The sequence below is a fragment of the Arvicola amphibius genome, chromosome 1, assembly GCF_903992535.2.
Source record: "Arvicola amphibius chromosome 1, mArvAmp1.2, whole genome shotgun sequence".
NCBI classification, from domain to species: Eukaryota; Metazoa; Chordata; class Mammalia; order Rodentia; family Cricetidae; genus Arvicola; species Arvicola amphibius.
In genome coordinates, this window is record NC_052047.1 from 119,495,995 (window position 1) to 119,521,418 (window position 25,424).

General features: G+C 47.1%; 1 protein-coding gene across 2 annotated transcripts in view; it reads left to right on the forward strand.

Annotated features, from left to right (window-relative positions):
• Xylt1 (xylosyltransferase 1) overlaps positions 1–25,424 on the forward strand; it is a 307,805-nt gene that overhangs the window by 185,283 nt on the left and 97,098 nt on the right. For both annotated transcript variants that reach the window (XM_038341040.1, XM_042055636.1), the window contains one exon: positions 4,415–4,928. In XM_038341040.1, the coding sequence (XP_038196968.1) occupies positions 4,415–4,928 (514 nt within the window). The remainder of the gene's footprint in view (positions 1–4,414; positions 4,929–25,424) is intronic.

The following is a 25,424-nucleotide window of genomic DNA, read 5'->3' on the forward strand; positions in this document are numbered from 1 at the left end:
TAATAAGTAAAGTTGTTACATAGTTAGGGTGTGTTGCTCATTCTTCCTCCTACTTTGACTGAGTAGGAAGGATCTTCCAGAAGTTTCCAGCACATTCACCATCACCAAAATACCCACAAGGTAAATACAGTCATCACATCCGTTTCTAGATGAGGAAGCTGAGGCACAATGAGTCTGAGTCAATTCATGCTATTACCTTGTTTAGCCTCTGTGTGTCTGGTCTCTTCTCCTTGGTTGGCTCTCTTCATCCTGCCTCACTGTGACCCAAGCTTTAGGGATAAGCTGTAGAGCTTTAGTAGGAAGGTCCTAATCTGGGGCCCTGCACTCAAAAAATATCTTCTAAGGATCTGATTGGAGATTGTCCGTGTGTGTGTGTGTGTGTGTGTGTGTGTGTAGACAGTTCCTCTGTGTTATTCAGGCTTATCTGTATTGTGCTGGCCAGACTTCTGGCTAGCCTAACTTGTGGCAATCCTCCTGCCTCTTGCCACTCCAGTGCTGAGATTGCAGGCATGGTCCATTACAGGCATGCTTAGCTTTTTTATTATTAAAAATTGTTATCATATTCTATCCCCTCTCAACTCCTCCAAGATCTCTACTACTTCCCTACCCATGTAACTTCATGATTCTCTCTCTCTCTCTCTCTCTCTCTCTCTCTCTCTCTCTCAAAATAAAATTAAAATAAAAAGTTAAACTAAAAGAAAAAACAGTAAGTAAAAATATATGTATAAGCAAAAACAAAAAGAATACACACATACAGTGAAGAAAACATGAAGTATGTTTACATGGGCCAGCTGCTTCTAGGCATCACAGTGGTTCTCAGCCTTCCTAACACTGGGACGGACCCTTGAAGACAGTTCATGTTAGGGTGACCCCCAACCATAAAATTACTTTCGGTGCTACTTCATTGGTATAATTTTGCTACTGTTATGAATCCTAATGCAGATATTTTTGAAGATGGAGGTTTGTCAGAGGGGTCATGACCCACAGGTTGAGACCTGCTGGAATAGGGCCCTCTCTGGAGTGTGGTTGATATTCCCAGTGACACTCAGCTGGGGAAAAACAGTTTCCCTTTCCCCAGCAGGTACCAATTGCAAATACATATTGGTTGGGAGTGGTACTTTGTGTGCACTTCCCATTCTCAGTGCTAGGATTTTTGTCTGTATTTTGTTGGTTTTGTATCAGGGTCTCACACTGACCAGTCTAAGCTGGTCTGGGGCTCAATCTCAAGGCTAGGCTGGCCTGGTATTGGCAGCAGCAGTCCTCCGGTTGCTGCCTTCAGAGTTCTGGAATTCCAGGCATGGGCTGCCATACCTGTTTGTGCTTGTTTTTTTTTTAATTTTTGTTTTTTCCATTCATTTGCCTTAGTGTCTTTCACACCATGCATCTCCATCCCATTCATTTCCATATCCCTTCACATCCACCCTCTGCCCTCGCAACCTCCCCTCCGCTCCAAAATAAAATAAAATAAAATTTAAGAGAAAAAAGAAAAGAGAGAAAGAAGGAAAAAAATCAGTCTCATCATAGAAGCTATAGTGTGAGCAGTGAGTCACGCAGCAAATCCTTTTATTCATATATCTTTACTTGCAAGTGTTCATTGCAAAGAGTCTCTGGTTTGGTTTGAAGCCTCTGGTTTCTGCTATACTATCGATGCTGGGCCCTCATTGGGACTCCTCTTGGTTATCCTGTTGTTGCCCTATATTGTGAAAATCCTGCATCTTTGAGTCTGCAGAACTGGTCCCTTCACATGCTCCAGCAGATCACGGATGCGGTGGATGTTGGGGTAGGTCAACTCATAACCCTAGTTCTGGACCTGGGCGGTTGCAGTGTTGGTCAGCCTGCAACTCCCTTGTCCTCACCTCCAGGGTGAGCTCTCCTGCTTTGTCCTGGCGAGTTCACCCCTTGCAGCACTGAGCAAGGGGCTAGGCCAGTTCTTCTGGTTTCATGTCCTCAGGGTCAGAGCTCCCACAGCTGCGCCTTGAGGCTCAGCTCTACTGTGTTTTCCAGGCGTGACATAGGGGCCACTCTTCTGAGTGCTGCAGCAGATGAGGGGCAAGGTCAGCTGTCCTGCTCTTACGACCCCAGGGCCAGCTCTACCTTAGGCATTGATGGGCAGGGCAAGGAGGGTGTCTCTCCCCCACCCATGCCACCACATGACTGATGGGTAACAGGGACAGCTCTCCCATGCTCACAACTCCAGGCTGGCTCACCCACACCTCCACCAATGGGGTTGGCTCTACTGTGCTGCCCACTGGAGGTGCCGCGCCTGCTCTCCCGAGTGCTGTAACTGGTGGCGGGCAGGGGCAGTTCTCTCACCCTTCTGACCTCAGGGCCAGCTCTCCGACCTGCCTCAAGCGTTGATGGGGGGGGGGGCATCATCGCTTCTCTACCCATGTGACCATATGTCAGATGAGGGGCTGAGGGGCAGGACCAGGGCCCCCATGCTCACATTCCCCAGCTGGCTCACCTGTGCACTTGCCAACAGGGTCAGCTCCTCTGTGCTGCCCTGATGAGGCACAGGGACCACTATCCCAAATGTTGCAGCTGGTAAAAGAGACCAGCTCCCTTGCCAGCTGGAGGCAGTAGGGACAAGGGGAGAGGTGTTTTGTCATTCTTGAGTCAGGGTCTCACAATGTAGCCTAGGCTTGTCTGGAACTCACTATGTAGCCCAGGTAGACCTGAATTTTAAGTGATTTTCCTTTTCCTGCCCAAGTGCTGGAATAACAGGCATGAACCACCAAGTTTTTTTTATTTTCTTATTGTTTTTTCTCTTTGGGGGGGGGGTGAGTAATCAGGGAAGTGAGAGGAAAAAGTGAAGCTTGTTCGCCTCTTTGGGTTCAGATGAAGAACTGGGGTGGGGTCCGTGAGGCAATTCCTTAATATACTGGCAGACACATATATAAAGTATATGTGGCTTACACATACAGTGATATTATTCTAAGTTTCCTAAGGATGTTGTCATGTGCAGCAACAGGGATGAAAGTTGAGAGCCCAGAGAGATGGCTCAGCAGCTGAGAGAGCAGGCTGCTTTTGCAGAGAGCCAGAGGTCGGATCTCAGGACCCATGCTACAAACAATAACCACCTGTGGCTCCAGCGCTAGGGCATCTGATGGCCTCTTCTGGCCTCAAAGGGCACGGCATACATGTACATATAATACATACATACACAGCATATACTACATACATACACAGTGATACATAACATGTTCCAGGCCAGCCAGGACTACATTATATAGCGTGATCCTATCTTTAAAAAAAAGAATAGGTAGGTAGGTCTCATTATTTTTTCAATGTTTTTGGAATTTTAGTCCCACAACAATAAAATAAAATTTTTAAAGGGTAGAATATACAGGGATTGCAAGTTGGTTGTAGTGACTGTGGCTATTATCGAAAACAGCACAGAATCTAGGTGATGGAGTTCTCAGGCCCCTGGAAGTACCCAATTCTCTGTCACTATGCTTCACATAGACTTTTCTAGAAGCTGTCAAGTAAGTGTCTGTGAGCAGTTTATTCCAGAAGGCAAACATCCTCTTTCCGTCTTACTGGAATATTTTAACAAATGTCTTATGGTAACTGAGTAGCATCTGAGGTGGGGGAGGCCATGATTCCATGGTAATTGCATCTCTTGAAGGGATGGTTGAATTAACCGTGAGCCTCATTGGCCAGTGCCTGAAATCAACAATTGGCCAGGGGAACTGGCTGCGGAGAAAACTCAAAGCCACCCTGGCCCACCGGGTGAGACTGTCTCAGAATAAAAATAAATAAATAAAATAAAAAAGGTCCGGAGACTGTAGCTCCATGGCAGAGCACTTGATTGAGATGTGTAAGGCCATGAATTTGAACCCAGCACAGAGAGGGTAATAGGAGATCACAGGTTTGTGTCTTTTTGAGACCCATTGCCAGGCTTGTTTGGCACCAGCTGCACTGTGGTTAAAAATTAAGTTAAATTAAACCAAATTTAAAAACTTTTAAAAAGCATGCTGTCTTGCTTATGGGATTGACTGTGGTTTAAGTCTAATTTTTCTCGTGGATGAGATAGCTATGCTTATCCTAAAGGCAATGTATCCAGCCTTGGCCCATGCTTTATGATTTGATCCTGATGGTTCTGGCTCTTCTATATATCATCACAACACCTTCTGTTGGGATATGAACAGGAGCCCCGAGGGAAATCTTCCCCAGACAGTGAAGTGAATGAGGGGAATTTCTGAGAATCACAGTAATTGTGCTGGTGTCCGTGAGCATGGAAAGGCCTTCATGGTCTTGTGGGGAACTGAGTGGGAAACTTCCATTGTCTGAGATATGGGAGAAGAATGGCAGCCTTGACTCAGGCTTCACACCTGTTATACTGCCCTCTCAGGGCCGGCCTGCTTAGAGTGGCTTACCAGAGTGACAGCTTTCCATTTCTCTAATTCCCCAGGATGGCTACTTCTCTCACCGGCCCAAAGAAAAAGTTCGGACCGACAGCAACAATGAGAACTCGGTCCCGAAGGACTTTGAAAACGTGGACAACAGCAACTTCGCCCCCAGAACCCAGAAGCAGAAGCACCAACCAGAGTTGGCAAAGAAGACTCCCAGCAGGCAGAAAGAGCGGCTGCAGAGGAAGCTGGATGCTCAGGAGAAAGGACAGGGGCAGTCAGTCTTGGGGAAAGGCCCCAAGGAGGTGCTGCCTTCTCGGGAAAAAGCCACGGGTGACAGTAGCCAAGGGAAGGATCTCTCGAGACACAGCCATGCCAGGAAGACTGGTGGTGGTGGGTCTCCCGAAACCAAGTCTGACCAGCCCCCCAAGTGTGACATCTCTGGCAAGGAGGCCATCTCAGCCCTGACCCGGGCTAAGTCCAAGCACTGCCGCCAGGAGATTGCAGAAACCTACTGTCGCCACAAGCTGGGCCTTCTGATGCCAGAGAAGGTGGCTCGGTTCTGTCCCCTGGAGGGTAAGTCACTTTCTCCTGTCTCTGACCCCATCCCTCTGCCTTCTGAAGCCCTCTGAATACAATCACGCTGTATTTGTCTGGGAACTCTGAACTCCTGCCGTATACTTTAAGGACAGTTTTATAAAGTCGTATTGCATATGTTAGTATTTTAACCTGTTCCCTTTAGCAGTAGTGCCTGCCCAACTTTGACACTGTGATATGACCTCGGGGTCTACAGATGTTTTGTGTTGCGTTCCAGCTATCCTGGAATGCACAGGCTACGGAAATCAGAAAAAAAAATCAGTCTCTGTTAAACCTTGGCTTTTTTTCTATTATTATTACTACCTACATAATATAATCTATCAGCTAGTTGTACAGCCGTGACATTATAGACATTATCCAGAGAGTATCTGTCACATACAGAAGGATGTGCAGGCCATAAGCAAACACCATGGCACTTCATAGAAGAGATGGTACACTGCTGGGTATGCATAGTGTGGGATCCCATACCCAACAGCCCCATGGTTTCTCTTCATGTCCATACAGTTTATCAGATGGGTTGTGACCCCAAACTTCAAGTGTCCCAAGGGAAGGTTGGAAAGAGAGGCTTCTCATGCCCTTCACACGTTCCCTCTTAATCATGTTCAGCCTGACTTTTTGAGCTTGTAGCTGCAAATGCGTATCCATGCAACGCTCCCTGAACAACAGACAGATCTACAAAGAAAGATCCTCATTTCCCTGTCGTCTGTGTGGTCCAGGTGGTTCCTGTCTGTGTTCCTGATTTCACTTGGCACTTAGTGTGCAGCCATAATTAAGTGGAATGCAATGTTTCCAAGAGTTGTTCTTAGTGCCAGGCAGGGGGCGCTTTGGAAGTCTGAACCAAGATCATGTAACGCCACCCACGTATAGAGCTTGCATGCTTGCTCCACGAAGGGCCTAGTAGTAAATCTGTGTGGCTGTTGGGCCGTATATCTCTATCACAATAACTGGAGTCTGCTCTTGGAGCAAACACACAAACGTCAATGCACTTGTTTAGGTTACAGGGGATTTGGATTGCTTCCTTGCTTGTGAGGGAGAGCCTTGCATCCTTGGCCATCTAATTTAAGGTATGAATGTCATGAACCCAAAAATGTACATAACACATCTGACCTATGAAATGTCCTAGCTCAGTTTGGTCTACCTTAAATGTGCTCAGAAAGTTTCCATCAGCCTGTAAAGTCAACAAAAGCAAAGCTTATGCTAAGACAGTGGGTTAACTGCTTTGTGTAAGTTATTAAGTGCTACAGTGAAGCTGGGGAGTAGGGTGGGGTGGGAGTGGTTTGCGTTCCCAGCACTGTCAAGTTGAAACGTCCTAAGCCATCCATCGTTACTCTGTGGACCATCCATAGTCCAATAAACAGTGCTGTGTTTTATCACCATGAATCTTTCGTTGAAGAAACTGAGGCTCATGGAGGTTTAGGATTTGGTTGCAGGCATGTGGCTAATAGCCAGCAAAACTGGTCCTGGAATTCAGGTTGCCAAGCCTGAGTCCCCTTCCCTAAGTCTGTTTGTCCTCAGGAGGAAAACAGATTTTCACTTCAGCTCAAGTTGTACAAGTCCCAAAGAAATTTTGCAGCCTGTGAGCTATGCCCCACTCCCCTCTGTTTAGTCAGAAGGGACAGTGTCATCTGGGGAAACAAGGGAACTTATGATAATGATACAGAGGATGGGTGAGAGGCTAGAGTTCCTGCATTTGGAGCCCGGATTTCCTCTGAACAAGCTGGGAGACAGGGCAAGTTGCTTGCCCTCTCTGTACCTTGGTGGTGTATACATCTCAAAGGGTTCAAGACCACACAGTTGAGCAAATACACCTGGCCAGTGCTGCATACATTACACAGATATTTGCCTTACAGCTTGCTCCACAATCATCCACCACCACACGGCAGAGTTTCCCATGCTTCTCCTGGTCTTGCTGAGATAGATGTCTGCAAGCTGCTGTGTGCTCACTGGGGCTGCCTGCAGGGTTGGCTGTCTCTGCCTTGGCGAAGGTGGCACACTCTCCCAGGACCTCCAAACTGGTTAATGGGGTTGGCATTTAAGACACATGGCACACCAGCCCCATGATGCTTTAATTTCCTGCACCATGGCCTCCCCTTTGCAGTAAATTTACTGTGAATAGACTAATTGCAAAATAACTCTAATTGGGTAGTTATCAATGAACAACTTCCCGTGAAACAGAATGGCTTACAATTAATAGCATTTAAGCCATAAACTATTCTTCTGCGGAAAGCAGGGATGTAATTACACCCCACAGGGAGACTGCCTTCCCCTTCTGGAAACCATGACACCCGGAATTCCCTCTGCTCGGGAGGAACTGGAGCTTCAGCCTAGTGGTCCTTTTATATCCTGCAAAATGAAGAAAGGAGCGAGGGCACATGGAACACATGACATCAGACACTATAGGAGCATAGCTGTTCCTCCCCACACAGAGGCATTCACTGGGCCTCACCCAGACCATAGCCACTGCAGGCCAGTTCCTCAGGCCACTGGGAAGATCCAAAGGAAAGGAAATTGATTTTCCATGTTGACTTTTGTGAAGGGGTTGTTCCAGCAGCTCCTACCTTGCCGTCCCTCAGCCTTATCCCTACTCAGCCCCGGGGAAGCCCTGGAGAAGGTTGTCTTTCTGCAGGGATGTTCTTGCCTCTTTGACCTTTGTTCTCTGCCTCCTGTGGAAAATAATCTGAAAAGAGGTGTGTAGAAGACTCTCCTCGTTCCATGTGATATTACCTGTTTCCGCTTGCACATGTACAGGGGAAAAGACTCCTGTGGACTGTCCACCACTGAACATGCAGAGAGACAGTCCGAGGGGTTGTGTGGGAAGACCTGTCCCTGATGTGTGACCTCAGAGGAACTTGTCTCCAGACCCCCAGCAAATTTTAGCTTCATAGATCCTGCACTCATTGCATCCAGCAAGCTGCCAACACAGACACACAGGTACACACAGGCAGAGAGAGAGAGAGAGAGAGAGAGAGAGAGAGAGAGAGAGAGAGAGAGAGAGAGAGAGAGAGAGAGAGAGAGAACACCTGTCCATCCTCCTCTGGTCTCAGGAACCACCCTATGACCCACCCCCCCAGTCACTCTGACTGAACCTCCCTGTGTCTTAGGGACTATTATGATAAGATCAAAGGTCAAGGGTCTCTTGAACTAAGGGGGGAAGGGAGGTGTTTTTAAAACCAAGATTGCAAGATTGTGAGGTTCTAGGATCAAAGCCACAGCCCTGCCTTTACTTCATTCCCCAGTCTCCTAGGGTTGCAGTCTCAGACCCTTGTGGTGGGGAGGGCTTGGCAAAGCAAGCAGCTCACAGCATATTGTCCAGGAAGCAGAAGCAAAGTCTAAGCTAGGGCAGACTTTTTTGGTTTTTGTTGTTGTTGTTGTTGTTGTTGCTGCTGCTGTTGTTGTTGTTGCTGTTGTTGTTGTTGTTACTGTTGTTGTTGTTACTGTTGTTGTTGTTGCTGCTGTTGCTGTTGTTGTTGCTGTTGTTGGAGACAGGGCTTCTCTATGTAGCCCTAACTCTTATAGAACTCACCTTGTAGACTAGGCTGGCCTCGAACTCAGAGATCTGCCTGCCTGCTTCTGCTTCTGCTGGGATTAAAGGTGTGCACCACCACTGCCCAGCTCATCTTCTCTTTTCAACCTGCCTTGGTCTTCAGCCTTTGAGTCCACCATAGGCGCCCCCCACAGTCAGGGGTTTGCCTTCCCCTCTCAATTAATTCCACCTGGAAATGCCCTCAAAGGCACAGGCACCGGCTGCTGCCCCAGTCTCCCAGAGGCTCCCCAGTCCAGTCTAGTTGGCATCAGAGGTAAACCCTGCCCATCAGTCCCCTGGGGCTCACAGCTGGACACCTCTATTAGGACTTTTCTAAGGCACTTGGCTGTTAGAACTGAGGAGAAAGCCAGCCACCCAGAAGGCTTTCTAGACAGCTGACATCAAAGTGCTCCTTCTTCCTCCCTCCCACCTCTGCCACCTCCTCATCTGTCCCCAGAGATGTCAGGCTGCTGCCCCAGCTGGAGCGCTGATGCTCTCCTTTCAAACTTGTCGCAAGAGTGTGTTTGTCCCTAAGGGATGTGCCTGAAAACAGAGCTCAAAAGTTTGCACAGGAAGAGGAAAGCACCCCCGACACACCGAGCAGGAGGCCTCTCCTGGTTGTGGTCAGGTGCATCTTCTGGAAACTTCCTGTATGAATAAGTGCTTTGCAAACCAAGTGTATTTTTAACAAGAGGATCATGGCTAGATGGAGTCTTTCTCCTGTGCTCACAATGACCTCTATAGACCAAGGGATTGAATACAGGCTTCTTATTCTACTCTTGTGAGCCGAAGCTTGGAGCAGTTCTGCCTAGAGAGAGCCTGACTAATCGGCTTCCCTTTTGTTCAAGGCTGGAAGGGGATTTTGGAGGATAAAGCTCCCGCATGGCTGGGAGGCAGTGCAAGTGGGGTGCTTTACTGGCCTAGAGCACATGGGTGCCTGTCTCCTCTTCCCTGGCTACCTCACCCCATAGCACAGCAACTCTCCCTCTCTTGAGTAACCATGGAGACACTAACATCTGGGCCCCTGTTGCCAGGAATGTCACAGGCAGTTTGAGAATACTGGTAATTTGGGTTGTACAGTTGGCAAGCTTCTTTTTTTCATAAATTTGAACAAAATTGTTGATTCTTCTAGCACCTGCCATCAGGCTTCATATTCATCAAGTATCTGTTGCTATTGAGTGGTTTGAGATAAGGGAATGAATGAAATCCTACCTCGCATCCTCTGGCGTTTTCACAACTCCAGCGAGAGTGTAGGATACCCGAAGAATACCGTGGAAATCACCTTGAACAGGAACACTTCAATATTGCCCCTTTCACTAAGCCAACGGATGCGCCAAGCAGTGTGTTGGCCATTCTCCTAGCTGAGACAAATGTGCCTGAACAACACAACCTAAAGGAGGAACGCTCTCTGTTGTTCTGTTTCAGACTGTGGTCCCTGGTCACTTCATTGTTTGGGGGCTATGGCCAGGACAGGGCATAGTATCAGGGCAGGTATGACAGGCATTGTGTTGTAGAGCAGAGTTGCTCACTCATGGCAATCAGTATGGAAAGGCAGAGAGAGAGGGACTAGGAACCAGGTAGCCCCTTCAAGGTGAATTCTAGGGTCCAGGTATCCCCTTCAAGGTGGATACTAGGGACCAGGTATCCCCTTCAAGGTGGATACTAGGGATCAGGTATTCCCTTTGTGGATACTAGGGACCAGGTATCTCCTTCAAGGTGGATACTAGGGACCAGGTATCCCCTGCTTCTTCCACCTAGGCTTCATCTTCTAGTTCCCACAACTCCTAACACCTAACACACCTCCTAGTTCTTCACCTCCTAACACCACCAAAAGATGTATCCATCCATGGGTTGATCGATTGACTAAGGCAAATCCCTCCTGAGCCAGTCGCTTTCGGAAAGCCCCACCCCTGAATACCCAGCTGTAGACGGAGCTTGGCACAAGCCTTCTAAGAGAATATTCCAGATCCAGTCCAGACAAGCACCTAAACAGGGTGCTGAATGGGTGACATGATGAACGAGAGAGACAATAGCTGATCTCATGACACTCATCTTGCAGAGTGGGCATGGACGGTAGGCAGGAAAGATGCTGTTACCTACCTGGCTGGCATCAAGCAGGGCAGAGGGAGGGGCTGTAAATCTGACAGGAGCATCTTGAGAAGCTAAGTGGAGAAATGGTCTTTGGATATAAATTTGGTCTCTTTTGGAAGCACTTGTTAAGATTGTTAACACTCTCCCGATGAAATGGCTTACACTCTTGAACGTATTGGGTTTGTTGATTGACTCAACTAATATGTATTTAGCGGCTACCATATGCCAGGCACCGGTGCTGGAATAAGAACCATAAACAAAGCAGTTGGAGATAGCTGCCTTTATAGAGCTTATGTTCTAGGAGAAGCTGACCATTATCAAATGAATAAGCAGAACCAGCCTTCATACAGCTAGGAAAGAAGGCTTGCACCCGCAGGCCCAATAACAGTTTATCTTTTGATTGGCAGTTGATGGTTTTGAAAGCTTTGGGGAGGGCTGGCAGGTCTGTGTCTATAGCAGAGCCTTTGGCAATGCTTCGCCTGGGATGGCATTTCAAATAGGACAGAGTCTAGGAGGCTGAGCATGTAGCTCGGAGGGTCCAGTATTTTACCTAGCATGTCCTAGCTCTGGGCTCCATCCCAACTCCTCATAAACTAGGTACAGTGGAGCAGGCCTCTAAGACCAGCATTCCAGAGGTGCAGATAGGAGAATACAAGTTCATGATCATCCCTGGATACATAGGAGTTTGCAGCCAGTCTGAATTACATGAATTCCTGTCTCTAAGCAAACAAATAGATAGATATAAGTTGAACAGACCTAGTCTGAAAATACAAAATCCAATCTAAGATCCAACATTTTTTGTTATTTTCTTGAGATAGGGCATCACTCTGTAGCACAGATTCTTCTGCCTCAGCCTCTTGAGTGCTGAGATTTCTGGTTTGAGCCATGGTGCCCAGTTTTGCCCTTTTTTGAGCACAACCAACTTTAGCTCTCAAGAGGAAAATTCCACATGTGGCCTGTTGTGGCACACAGCAGTCAAAATGCAGGCACTCTTAAAATACTATACAAAATTACCTTCCGGTATATGTATAATGTATGCTTATATCAGTTATACATGCAATGTAAATAATCATAAATAAATACCATGTTTATATTTGAATCCCACTTACAAGATATCTCATTATGTATATGAGGAAATTTTTCAAGTTTAAAATACCTTAAATGTGAGCCTGTCTGGTCCCAAGCTTTTTGGAAAGGGGTCCAAAACCTGGGTCATGTTTAACAGCCCACTAGGGATGACTAATTGCCAAGGATGAGTCTCAGCAAGTGAGTCACGTTAACTCAATGACTCCTTCTGGGAACTCCATTATCTAGGAAATTAAGGCACAGGAAGAGAAGACCCAGCAAAAGCATACAGTTGACAAGGAGCACAGTCAGAACTCAGTGGGTCCAGGGTTCAATGGCCAGAGGCTCAACCATAGGCTATGCCACCTACAAAAGAAAGAAGCGGTACAGGGCTCTGCCTGTGACACCTCCCAGCTACTACAAAAAGTGCACACTGTTGGGTAATTGACTTGCTGCTAGGGCGAGGACTGATCCCACTGCAGACCCTCAGTGGTCTTCGAAGTTAGCTGGTCACTCTAGATGAGTAACAGGCTACATGGTTGTCCCCATTTCTCTGTCACTTTCTGGCTTCCCAGTATATTTGCGTTAGTGTAAAAATGACAAAGCAATAATTTTTCATTGTATCCTTCAGTCACCCATGAGAGATTGGATTTAGGTCACAATTTATTACCCCGTGGAATTTAATCCAATTTTTAACACCATGTCAGCCACTCCAGTATTAGAGCTTTTTTTAATGGCTGTGAAATTTATACAACGATAAAGTAATTTAAAACATATGTAGGAAGAGCATCGGTACAAATTGATGCATACAGAACCTTATGGTAAAAATTGAAAAGGAGATAAACACAGGCAATGGTGATTGATTACAGCATGGTGGCAACCGTGTCCTGTTGATCAACTCTTAATGGCAAAATTAGTAAACTAATTTATTCTTCACAATTTCGAAGAGAGTGTATGTTGCCCTAAATCAAGATCGAGGCTGAGTCACCAGGCCCAAATTAATAGCTCACCTCCCAGTGTGGTGTGCATCACTATAGAAATAGGCCTGGGTGAATGGGAGGCTGCCAACAGCCAGTCCCGGGGGACAGGCCCAGGCACCAGAACAGGAAGACAATTGGGGGGGTATGGAAGAACCTGCCTTGTCCATTTAATTTGTAATTTGTGTGTGTGCATGTGCATAGGTGTGTGTGTGAGTGTGTGTGTGTGTGTGTGTGTACACATGCATTTGCATGTGTCAGTGTCATGCTGTATGTGTGTGTGCCTGTGTCTGTGTCCTGTGTCCTGTGAATGTGTCTGAGTACATACATAGGATAGAGGATACCAGGTGTCCGCTCTCTTCCTTGTTTCCTTAGACAGGACCTTTGACGGGGCTTAGAGAGCCAGCTCCAGCGATCCTCCTCTCTCTGTCCCACCTGCCACCCTGGGGTTGCCCACAACCAGGCTGGCTTTTTTTTTTTTTTTTTGAGTTCTGGAGATTTGAGATCAGATCCTCAGGCTCACTGCTCTCTTCCACTGAGCCGTCTTCCTGACTCTTACTTAGTTTTAGAAAGTTGTCTGTCTTCTCCATTCTCCCGAAGAGAAACATATTTAGTGTCATTCTGAAGGCACAACAGCACCTCCTCTTTGCTGCCTACCATGGATGGCGCAGATGTTGAGGTCTGATTCCCTGGGACCCGGGGTTAGTTACTTTCACGCTGATGTGATGAGACACCTGGCAAAAACAACTCAGAAAGATTTATTCTGGCTTGTGTCCTCAGGGGACACAGAAAGCACAACACAAGCTCTACTCACTGAACCTCGGGTTTCATTGTGGTTCGTTGTTAATACTTGTTTTTTTGTTTGTTTTTCCTTGGGTATAGATTTCAGGTTCACTAGATGGTTAAGTTTTAGAAATTGATGGTATAGTGCTGAATATACTTGACACTACCAAATTACATGCCTGGAAGATGGTTGTGAAGGTAGCTTTTGCATTGTAGATGTTGTCGCAGGGTGATTTTTGCAGCTAGGCCTACTGCAGGCAGGCATTCTTTCAACTCGGTCTCCTAGACCAGTAGGATGGGATGTTCTGGTAAGTGCTGGTCACTTTCCCAGAGGTGCATCTCACCTTTATTTGGGGATAGTAGGGGACAATTGTTAGGCATTGAGTAAAACAGCAGAATAATCAGATTTATAGTTACAAAAGTGGGTGACACAATTTCTGCAAAAGACCAGCTAATAAACATTTCAGGTTTGGCAGGGCCACTTATCTCTACCTAACTACTCAACTGTGTATGGAAATGACTGGGTTTGGCCGTGCCCTAATAGACACCTGTTTGAAGAACAAGTGGGATTTGGCGCAAGGTTGTACTGTCCATTCCTGCTTAAGACAAACTGTGCCTTTGTGTTCTTAAGGCTATGGCAGGCTGAGAAGAGAATTTGCAGAAGGGGGCATATTTACTGCCCCATCCTCATCACACCTCCACGATCAAGCTTGTTCTGGCCTAAAAGTTAGGAGCAACCTCTACAGGAAGCAGCCTCCCCTTCAAGTCCCTAATAGGTCCCAGCATAGATGCTGTCTCCCCCTGCTCCTTACCCACTTCCAAGTAAGCTCCCAGGACAGAGGGTCTCTGCAAGATTCAGCCTGGAGGTTCAGCTGAGCCAGAGCAGCCAGACCAGGCAGCAAAGAACTTGGTCCAGCTCCTGATGCTGGCTAGACTAAGCTGTTTGTTTCTGAACTTTATTAGCATTGCAGCAGGGGACCCAGAGATTTAGAGGCACTGCTGCCGGTGCTTTCAAAGTCTAGACCTCAAAAGACAATTAACCTGGTTATTCAGGCCCCCTCCCTTCCCTGTTTATGGCTGTGAACACAGGAAATTCAGTGTTGGGTCTATGGACTGCTATCAAGGAATTTAACTGTAATTTAAAAGGCTCTACGGGAAGGACCCCAGTGACTGATTAAGAATGCATTTGCAGAGTAATAAAGACTCCAGCAGCTCAGCGGAGCTCAGCCTCCAGACTTATTTATGAATCTGGAATCTTGTCATGTTCCTTGGGGGAGGGGGTCTGCACTGGGGTTATCTGGCTCCAAACATTTTGGACAGGATCCTTGCAGAACGTTGGCTGGAGGAAATAGTCTTGCCACTCTTTCTCCTCGGGATCCTGGAGTTGAATGCCAGTTCCACCAGGGACTGGCTGTAGCAGCTAGGGTGTGCTGTTTTGGCCTCACTCTGCCTCATTGTTGCCATCTGTGAGATGGACGTAATAATAGCCTCCTCCCTTGCGGGTTCTATCAAGTGGTGCGTACAGAGCATGCTGGGATAAGTAGGCTGCTCATTTGGTATAGGCATCCCTATCACATCCTTCATCATTAGTGCTGCCATGCCCTTCTGGGAAGTTCAGGTGATGCCACCCGATGGCCCCAACTTACATCTAAGCAAGCTGGAAGCACCAGTTCTCAGTTCTCACATCTCATCCAGCTGCCTCTGTAGCCAAGACTCAGCATCTTTGGCTGCCACAGCACCTTCTAACCCATCCCGTCACATCTGGCTGCTGCATCATACTCTTTGTCTCCCCCAAATGATTCTTCATGCTATACCAGATGTCTAGCTCCCAGAACCAGCTGTGCCTGCCCTGCAGCTGATATGAATCTCCATACACACCTCTCTCTCCACAGACTAGGACAGTCCACTCATGTCCTTGACTTTCCCACTAGGGCTGTGAGCAACTCAAAGTATACAAGTAGTAACTTCACTGTGTATATTGGTGGGGGAGCACAAGTATGGGGTCCATGTCATGGGTCTTCCTCAATTGCTCTCCAATAATTCATTCATTCATTCATTCATTCACTTATTTATTTATGTATTTATTTTGAGGCAGCCTCTCTCTTTTAGCCTGCGGCTGGTTGATTCAGCTAGGCCAGCTACTCACTGAGTTTCAGGGGTCCTCTCACCTCCTCCTCAGGGGCTACCGAACAGGCTGCAGCACCAAGCCCTAGAGGTGGGTGCCGGAATCTGAACTCAGGTCCTCCTATTTATGCAGCAAGCCCTTCACCAACCGAGCCATCTATCCAGCCTCTCAGTAACTTCCGCATGACTCCCTTCTGTCTGTTTATGAATAATAATAGGTACTTAATGAATTAATAAGCCTAATGGATAAATAAGCATACGAGGAATCAGTCAAATCCACTACTGGAATTCTCCAGAGCCATTAGCAAGTGGGGTTTTCAAGTAGTTTCTGTCAGGTACTTTGCAAAGCCACAAGAATCATAACTAACACACTACAAAGAGAATCTGGAATGGGCCCCTGGTGTGATGGGATAGATGGCTTCCCAAAGCCCACATCTGAATTCTTTCACAGAGGGACTCTGAGTTTGATGGCTGGCGCCCTGCTTTGGTGACACTGCATCCAGCCCACCTGTAGGTTGCCATAGTGTCTGTGGCTGCTTCCCAACCCCCAAGGGCAGGACTGACTAGTTACAACAGTGGCCATGTGGAACCCAAAGCCCTTGTGATCAATCAGCCCTTTTACAGAGACACCACCTCTGCTCTTACTCAAAACCTGAGCATCGGCATCCACATCCAGTGTGTATGAACATGTTACTGACTTGTTATGGTTCAGCATTCGTGAGTGGGAATTCAGAACAGATTCAACTCAGAGCAGCAAATCCTGACGACTTCGCAGCATTTCAGTTGACTTTGAGAGATAGTGCGAGTTGCTCAAGGTTGCAGGGGAAAGCTCTTGTCTAAACTTACGGTAAAAAGAGAAGGGCTCCAGTCAGTGTCTCAGCACACCTATGATCCCTGCGAGGGTGCTGTGCGGAGGTGTGGTGGCCTGACACACAGCAGATGTTCCGCAAATGTTCGCTGAATGACTAATGAATGAGTGGCGACCTTGAGAGAGCTGGAGAGGTAGTCTGGGCCTGGAGTTTCTTAAAAGTGCCTGGGAAATAAGAGGGAAGGCTTTCCAGTTCCATCTCCTGGGCTAGTGACTAACGTATCAGCACGCGCTGAGCTCACAGCAGCACAGGAGGGACACCCAGAGTCCTTGGCCTTGGCCAGTATATGGCATGCAGCCTGGCACTCCTGGGGTCTCTCAGAGAGCAGAACTGGGCTCCGATGAACACTGGAACTGCTGGTAAGAAGTACTGAGGTCTGCGGTCTCTGGCTTCTGATTACACATCTCTGGAAGGAGAGGCCTTTGCTACGGGCAGACTTCACCACTGAGCTGAAATCTGATGCAGGCTGGTTAATTACATATGTTCTTCTTTGGAATCAGAGAAATGAGCTGAGAAGTGGCTCACTGTTTGTCTTCAACCCCAGACTCCATGGTCTCTTCAACCAAGGCCTATGACCCTGTGTAGGAACACGTAAGGGTGGGCAGAATCTACCCCAGTTGAGACCAACTGGACTATGAGAAAAGCCCACTTAGAAAAAGAGCAATTATAAATTTCTTAGTATTTCTTTGAATTTCTTTCCAGACTGGGGAGAAAAATCTGGAAAGTACAGATGGACTCTAGTGCCCTCCTAACTGACAGGAGTAGTAGGTACCTTTGGGGGGGTCCCGTTATTCCCACCTTGTGAGCATTCAGTTTGAGATACACTATACTCTATTCTAAGAAGCCACACTGAAAGTCTTTGGATCCCTCAGTCCCGTGTGCCATTCGGCCTAAAGTTGCTCTTAATGTTTTCTCCCCTGAATACCATGGAAATGGGTTGTCACCACAACTTCTTCCAGAGTTCAGAGTTCCAGAGTCTCATATTGCTCAGTCAGTGCAGGCTGCATTTGTCCCTCAAAAGACATTGATGAATGGACTCAGGAGAATGGCTTCGTGGGTGAAGCTCTTACTATGCCAAGTATAGATGCTCGCAGCCCAGCGTGGCAGGGAAGGAACATTGCCAGACCTGGCCATGTGTGTCTGTAACCTATGGCTGCCGTGAAACAGGAGGTGGAGACAGAAGGATCCGTGGAGGCTCACAGGCCTGATAGAATGATGAGAGCCTGTCTCAAGGCAGAAAGTGAGGTCCAACACCCACAGCTATCTTGCTACAATGTACCACAGCATATGTTCTAAGTCATGCATATACCTGCATTCATACACATGAACATGCACATACACACACATATATTATATATACATACATACATACCCAAAGAATTTTTGTGTTTTGTTTTACAAGACAGGGTTTCTCTGTAGCTTTGGAACCTTCCTGGAACAGGCTCTGTAGACCAGTCTGGGCTCAAACTCACAGAGATTTACCTGTCCCTGCCTCCTGAGTGCTGGGATTAAAGGCATGTGACACCACCACCCAACCACAGATTTTTTTTTAATGTCAATGTCCTAACACTCCAATGTGTGCATGTGTACTTCTTTGCACATATGATTTTTACAGGTGGCCAGGTTCAAATGAAGTCATCAAAATGGACCTTAGTGTAACACGACTATTCTCACAAAGGGGGGCATTTATACTCATGCAGGTAGTCACAGCAAGAAACCTGAGAGAAGAGACAAGACTGAACTTCTAGGTGCCAAGGGATGCAATCGTTGCCAACAGCCACCAGCAGCTAGAAGAAATGCCCTGAGCAAATGCATACTCACAGCCCTCAGGAGAAACCTATGCTGCCCCATCCTTGATCTCAGCCAGCATCCAAATGGTTCTGCCATCACAGGCACCCATTACTTTGTTGGAGCAACTCCCGGCATTAATTAAGTGGACATCACCACTCCATCATCCACTGGCATTTCAAACTCATACCAGCTGTTCCCCATCAACCAGGTCCAGCATTTATACTGTAACCTCGGCCATATTTCATGATACCAACACCCACAGGTATCTCCAACGACAGCAGCAGCCAAACCCAGGTGTGTCGATTGCAGACAGTGTGTGTGCTCATCAACCTAAAGGACGTGGCAGACCCACGCATCTTTAATCTTTAAACTTAGCCTTGAGGCTAAAGCCAGCATCTTGGCAAAACCAGGCCAGATGTTCACATTTTTTAATCAGTTGATAATAATGAAAAATGGAGCTCGTTGTCAAAGCATTCAGAGTTTTAGCTTGTATTGAAATTAACAGAACGATTTGATAGCATTGTCCGTGGTACCGTGAACGGCAAAAGAGTCATCTATGTGTGATGGAACATGATGTGGATCCTTCCTAGTCCCCAGCACTAGCTCTGGTCTCACAGCAAGGGGACAACTGATGTTCCGAGACCGGAGGGTACACTGGGTCTGCCTGGGATGGCATTTTCAGAGAGGGTTAACCAAGGAGGAGGATGTCCCTTGAGTGTGAATGGCACCATCCCAAGGACTGGGAGCTTGGACAGAACGAAAAGGGGAATGGAGAAAGCCTGTCAGTGTTCCCTTCGCACCATTTTCTGCTCAGTTATAAAGGGTACAGTCTCCTCTGACATAGGACATGGATACCATGATGTTCAGGTCAAGTGCATGGGGCCAAGTGACTACAGATTGATTTTTCTGAAACCTGAGTCAAAATAGATTCTCCCTCCCCCCACCCATTTCTGTCAGGTGTTGGTCACGGTGACAAGAGGATGGTAATCTGTAAAGCCTTCCTCACAAACGAGCTTACCCTCATAGCCCCCCTTGGGCCTTTCACTTCCAATCCAAAATACCACTGACAGGGTGTCAAGGCAGCCAGAGTACCCAGCATCCTTTGAGTCTCCCCAACCCTTCACAGCTGTGATCTCCCTTCAGTTCGTATCCCATTTCTTTTTTAAAATATTACCAATGATATGTGTAGTGGTGGTGGCTGGAAACTGGGCTAGAAACCGAAGCTGTTATTTAGAGGATGCTCAGGGCACAAATATACCGACATGTTGTGTTTTCCATGAACGGTTACAGGCACAAGGCAAATCTCTTGTAAGCCTGGAAACCACGATCAAGAGAGACACGGTCCTGAAAGGAACTGTGAAGAAAGCATTTGTCATGGTTTCCCGCATGGCATCTTGAATATGGAATCTCTACCCTGACTCAGCACATCTCAGGGACTGAAAAACAAATAGCCGCCAGATAGCTACATTAAAGACTAGCGGGGGCACTGGACTGGAGCCCCCATGTTCAGAGCCCATCGCTGCTTTTAGGATGTGTGCCCTGGGTAGGTGACCCACCATCTCTGTCTCTGTGTCTGTCTGTCTGTCTCTCTCTCTGCTTCTCTGTGTGCCTCTATGTGTCTCTCTGTGTGCCTGTGTGTGTGCGTGTGTGTCTGTTTGTATGTATGTGTGTGTGTGTGTGTGAGAGAGAGAGAGAGAGAGAGAGACTGTGTGTGTGTGTGTGAGACTGTGTGTGCATGCCCATGAGTGTGGAGGCCAAAGAACAACCTCACTATCATTCCCCAAACAATGTCCACTTTGTTCTTTTGTAACAGTGTTTCTCATTTGGCCTAGTAACTTACCAAATAGGCTAGGCTACCTGAATAGCAAACCCCAGTATCTATCCGTTACCTCCCTGGAACCCTCCCCAGGACTGGGTTTTCTTTTCTTCTTTCTTTCTCTCTCTCTCTCTCTCTCTCTCTCTCTCTCTCTCTCTCTCTCTCTCTCTCTCTCTCTCTCTCTCTCTCTCTCTCTCCCTTCCTTCCTTCCTTTCTTTTTTTCCTTTCTTTCTCCCTTTCTTTTTTTGTTTCTTGTTTTTTCAGACAGGGTTTCTATGTAGCTTTAATGCCTGTCCTGGAACTAACTCTTGTCGACCAGGCTGGCCTAGAACTCGCAGAGATCCACCTGCCTCTGCCTCCCAAGTGCTGGGATTAAAGGCGTGCTCTACCACCGCCTGGCTCAGGTCTGGGTTTTCAAGATCACACTGAGTCTTGTGGATTGCGGTTTTACTTTGTTTTAAAATGTGGATTCTAAAGCTCAAACTCGGGGCCTCGTGCTTACAAAGTGAGCTGCCCCAGCCATCAGAGCTGTATTTGTAGAAAGGTAATGACCAGGAGGGCGGTGGGAGAGAAACTGTACAGAAAGCCCTAGTGAGCACCCTCCTTAACACATGGTTTCCCTGAAAGAACCCGCCATCCAGTGCTATATCGGCTCCGTGGGCTGTTTAATCTTGAACTTTGCTTGAATGACTTTTTGCCAGGTAACAGAGTTTCTCTTCCTAAAACCATGAGCTACTTTGAATTTTGAAACTCTGCTCTCGAAGAGGATTTGGAATAGGCTACAGTTTTTCCTGCGGTAAAACAAAGCAGTGACTATAATGGAGCAAGATGACTCCACTCTTTTTCTTCCAGGAAGTCCCCCCATTTTCTCATAATGAGAGATCATTAAAATAACCAGAAGACAAATGGCACCAAATTAATAAAAATGTAGATCAAATGATCCTCTGTTACCTATTTTTGCTCAATTGCAGTTGAGAAGTACATTGATTAAACTGCCAGCACACCATTATGGTCGTATTCATTACTACAGTGCAATCCATTTGATTATGATAGGGTGATCACTAACACAGCCACGCAGACAGATGCTTCTCTGCGGCTAAGTCGTCATCTAGGGTGGATCTGCACCGACAAACACTGGGTCCCTGTCGCCTTGGGTGGAGTTGCGCTGTAGGGTTGAGGGGAAAAGATGGTCTGTTTTCTTCTTCTTTGCCACGTGGCTCAGCTTCCCGGGTCCCCACATGGAGATGCTTGAATTCCACTGTGCAGTGCAGAATGATCCAGGAGAGAAGCCAGGGAAGCACAGTTTGTTTCTATTGACTCTGAAGCCAATAGCGGATTTGACTGATTCCTGGTATGCTTATTTATCCATTAGGCTTATTAATTCATTAAGTACCTATTATTATTCATAGACAGACAGAAGGGAGTCATGCGGAAGTTACTGAGAGGCTGGATAGATGGCTTGGTTGGTGAAGGGCTTGCTGCATAAGTAGGAGGACTTGATTCCGGCACCCACCGCTAGAGCTTGATGTTGCAGCCTTTTCTGTAGTCCCTGGGGAGGAGGTAAGAGGACCCCTGAAACTCAGTAAGTAGCTGGCCTAGCTCAATCAATCATCCGCAGGCTAAAAGAGAGAGGCTGCCTCAAAATTAATTAATTAATTAATTAATTAATTAATTAATTAATTAATGTATGAATGAATAGGTGGAGAGCAATTAAGGAAGACCCATGACATGAACCCCATACTTGTGCTCCCCCCTAATATACAGAGTGAATTTACTACTTGGATATGTTGAGTTGCTGACAGCCCTAGTGGGAGAGTCAAGGACACAAGTGGACTGTCCTAGTCTGTGGGGAGAGAGGTGTGTATGGAGGGTTTATATCTAGCACACGGAGGGGGAAGGCACAGCTCATTCTGGAGGCTAAATATATAGAACACTGGCAGTCAATGTGGATGGATGTGGCAAGCTCTACACTTGCTCTAGACTCTATCTGGTGATCAACGAGTTCGTGTACAAGACAACTCTCCACCAATACCTACTCTCGCTGGTAAGCCGCAACGGTGACAGCGCTTATCTCAATGCCTGTGAGTATCATCCTGCCACGGCCGGGGAACAGAAATCCTGAACAATGATGGCTTTATGAAGAAAGCATTTGGTGGGGGCTGGGAAGGTGACCCCGTGGGTAAGACATCTTGCCACTCAAGTGTGAGGAGCTGAGTTTGGGTTCCTAGCACTCATGTTAAAAAGCTTGGTACGGTCACACAGGTGTTTACAAGCGTAGCACTGGGTGCGGGGTACAGAGACAGGAGAGTTGCTGGGACTCGCTGGCTGCCAGCCTCACCAGAAAAATGACAAGCTCAAAGTTCAGTGAGAGAGCCTGTCCCAAGAGGGGAAGGTGAAGGGGGACAGAAAAGAGGATGCCCAGTGTTCTCCTTTGGCCTCCTACAGAGTACCAGCACATGCCTCTGCACATGTATACCCATGCTTGTACCACACACATATACATACACACATGTGCATACACACACCCAAGCAAAGATCGGTGAGCATGTCCATTTCTTCTTATTTATTTATTATTTTTAGTTAGCATGCATTGCTGGTGAGGATGTATATTATGAAATATGAAAATAAGTATGGAAATTTCTCAGATAATGAAAGATAGACCTGCCATATGATTCTACTCTACTAGGCTTGGGAATACACCCAAAGGAACCCAAGTGAGCATGCTCAGAGACACCTCTCCACCCCTGTTTATTACAGCGCTGCTCCTGGCAGCTAAGTTAGGGAATCAGCCAGCTGTCCATCAACAGAGGGATGGGTGAAAACAATGTGAACGTAGACACAATATGGCCTCACTGGCCCATCAAGAAGAATGAAGCTGTATTAGGTGCTGAAACTTGATGAAATGGAGATCATCGTGTTAGGTGAAATAAGCCAGGTTCAGAAAAACAAATACCGCATGTTTTCTCTCAAAGGCAGAATCTGGAGTGAAAAATTGCATGCGAGGGTGGGAGGGATCAGTAGCACTTTCTGTGTGAATTTTCTTTGCAGCCTCCAGTCTAGAGGAATGACCATCATTAGCAATTTGGTCTGGTCCTCGAGGACACTAGACCATAAGCAGAGAAAACACCTTGCCTCAGGCCTTCCAGCCAGCCAAGGGAAAGTCAAGATTTGAAGCCAGTGTGCTGTTATACCTCTGAGGGCAGACCTTTAACCTGTGTGATGCTGGCCATTTCATATGCTAGAGGTGTTTCAAGCTTGGGTCACAAGACACTCCTGGGGGCCAAGGGAGGGGGGCATGGATGCCTGAGCTCGGCAGGTGGGAACTGTAGTTGGTCTGGCTGAATGGCTCCCATCAAAAGTTCCAGGCTGTCTTGTTGTGAGCATGGGGCAGCAATTTTTTTAATTTGAATTTTGAACTGCAATCTCTTGATTGACCTGACAACTATATTAATTGAAAACAAGAGTAAGCCAAACAGTGTGACGTCTAAATGCCTGTCTGTAAGCAAGGCAGCCTGGAGCAGCCAGCTTAGAGTTGGTATCTGGAGCAAGGGTATGTCTGTAGGCCACTGTGTGTGCCCAGTGCCCTTTTCCATTTTGCCTCCCTCAGTGTCTACAGAGACAATCACTCCAATTGCTGTAGTTGGTATCCCTGCCACAAGTTCCCTAACTTCATTCAACAGACTCCTCGGTGTCTCCCAGAAGGGGAGTTGGCCCTAGTTTTATGTTGAAACCTTCCAACCCATTCTCAGAGGCTTTGGAGTGTGTTACTTTGAGGTCCAGAAGTAGGCAGCCAGACAAGATCCCTGCTGAGTTGCCTCTCTTCTCATTCCCCTTTGCAGCTGGAGAGAGGCAAGTTGGGAAGTTCTGGTTCCCGTTTGGTGTCAACATGCCTTTATTAAGTTGCTACTCTTTGTATGTGCCAGGTAAGAGAGGGTGGCTCCTATAGAGCAGAGGAGACAAGTAGAGATGAGATCCTGATGTGGCAGATGGTAGAGCCATTAACCGGATCTGCAAGCTGCAAACTTGAAAGAAGAAGATGCATGCAGTCAGGGAAAGTCTGCGAGCTAACTCGGAAGGCATGGCTCTAATTTCACCAACTCAAGAGAGAAGATGGGGACAATCCAGACAACATTGTCACCAACACATCACCCGCCACTGCCATTGCATTCATTGCACGACCACCAGAACTTCCATCACTGCCACTATGACCACAACACAGCTATGGCATTGTTCCCGGCTTCAGGACCATCACCACCCAACGCCATCGCTACTACTAGACAGCTTCCGTCACCACTTCCATTACTATCACAACTGCCACATCCCTCACACCGGTGTCACTGCTTCCACCAAAATAAAAGGTGTCACCAATATCACCTCCTGACCTTCATCATCACCCTCATTACCACCACCAATTCCACACTCACCCTGCACCACCACCCCTGCTACTAACACCTCCATAAGAACCGTGATCACCCCATGTCCACACTCCGCCATTTCTTTCACCACCTTCTATCATTCCCACTTCCGTCTTCACTACCACCATTTTCACCGTGGTCGGTCAATAGTGATCATGACCTACATAGCCCACACACTTGGTCATGGCAAGGAGCAGGGCCCTGTAGCAAGAAACTCTGAAGTGCTTAGGGCACAGGCAACATGAGCTGGCCGTCTCTAAATCACGGTGTTCTCCGTCTTCCAGTGAGGATATCATATATTTATCCTGGTGATTTGGTGAGTGACATATAGCAATATTTGAAGTTCTTCTAACAGTGCCAGGTGGGAGGCAGCCACTTAAAAGGTATAGGACTTTCTATGAACAGATAATTTCAGTCACTGGGAAGATGGGGAATATAGCATTCACAGACCATGAGGAGGAAATTGGATGTGGAGAAAGGAAGATGAAGTCTCCTCCTCTCAGAAGCCTCAGTTATGAGGGCATTGGAGTTGTAAGTCACCCATTGGCTATTAAAGATAGGAAGTCTATCTCATGACAGTACCCCCCCACACACTACAACTACATCCTCCACGAGCTCCTGAGCTTATTTGGTTTGCACCATCCAGTGTTGGAGGTGACATATTATTAACAAGGTTTACCTGCAACCAGGCAAGTCACAGTGAAGTCAAGAACTAAGATACCGCCTCCCACATTGCCTCCCACATTGCCTAATTGGATTACAAGGATCATAGGAATGCTATGTTGACTATAAAAAGGTGCAGGGAATAAATGACAGTCCTCTTTGTCCTTCACTAATCCTATCAGTCAGGAATAGCTCGAGATGAAGGAAGACTCCCTCTACAAGGAGCTGTCTTTCACATTTCCAGGTGGGCTCTTGGAGGACTGCGGGAACAGGAAAGACAGAGAGCATCTGCTGGACTGTGGTGACAGCCAGAACAACCATGTCTGCTCCCATGTCTCTGGTCCCCTTCACCAGTTTA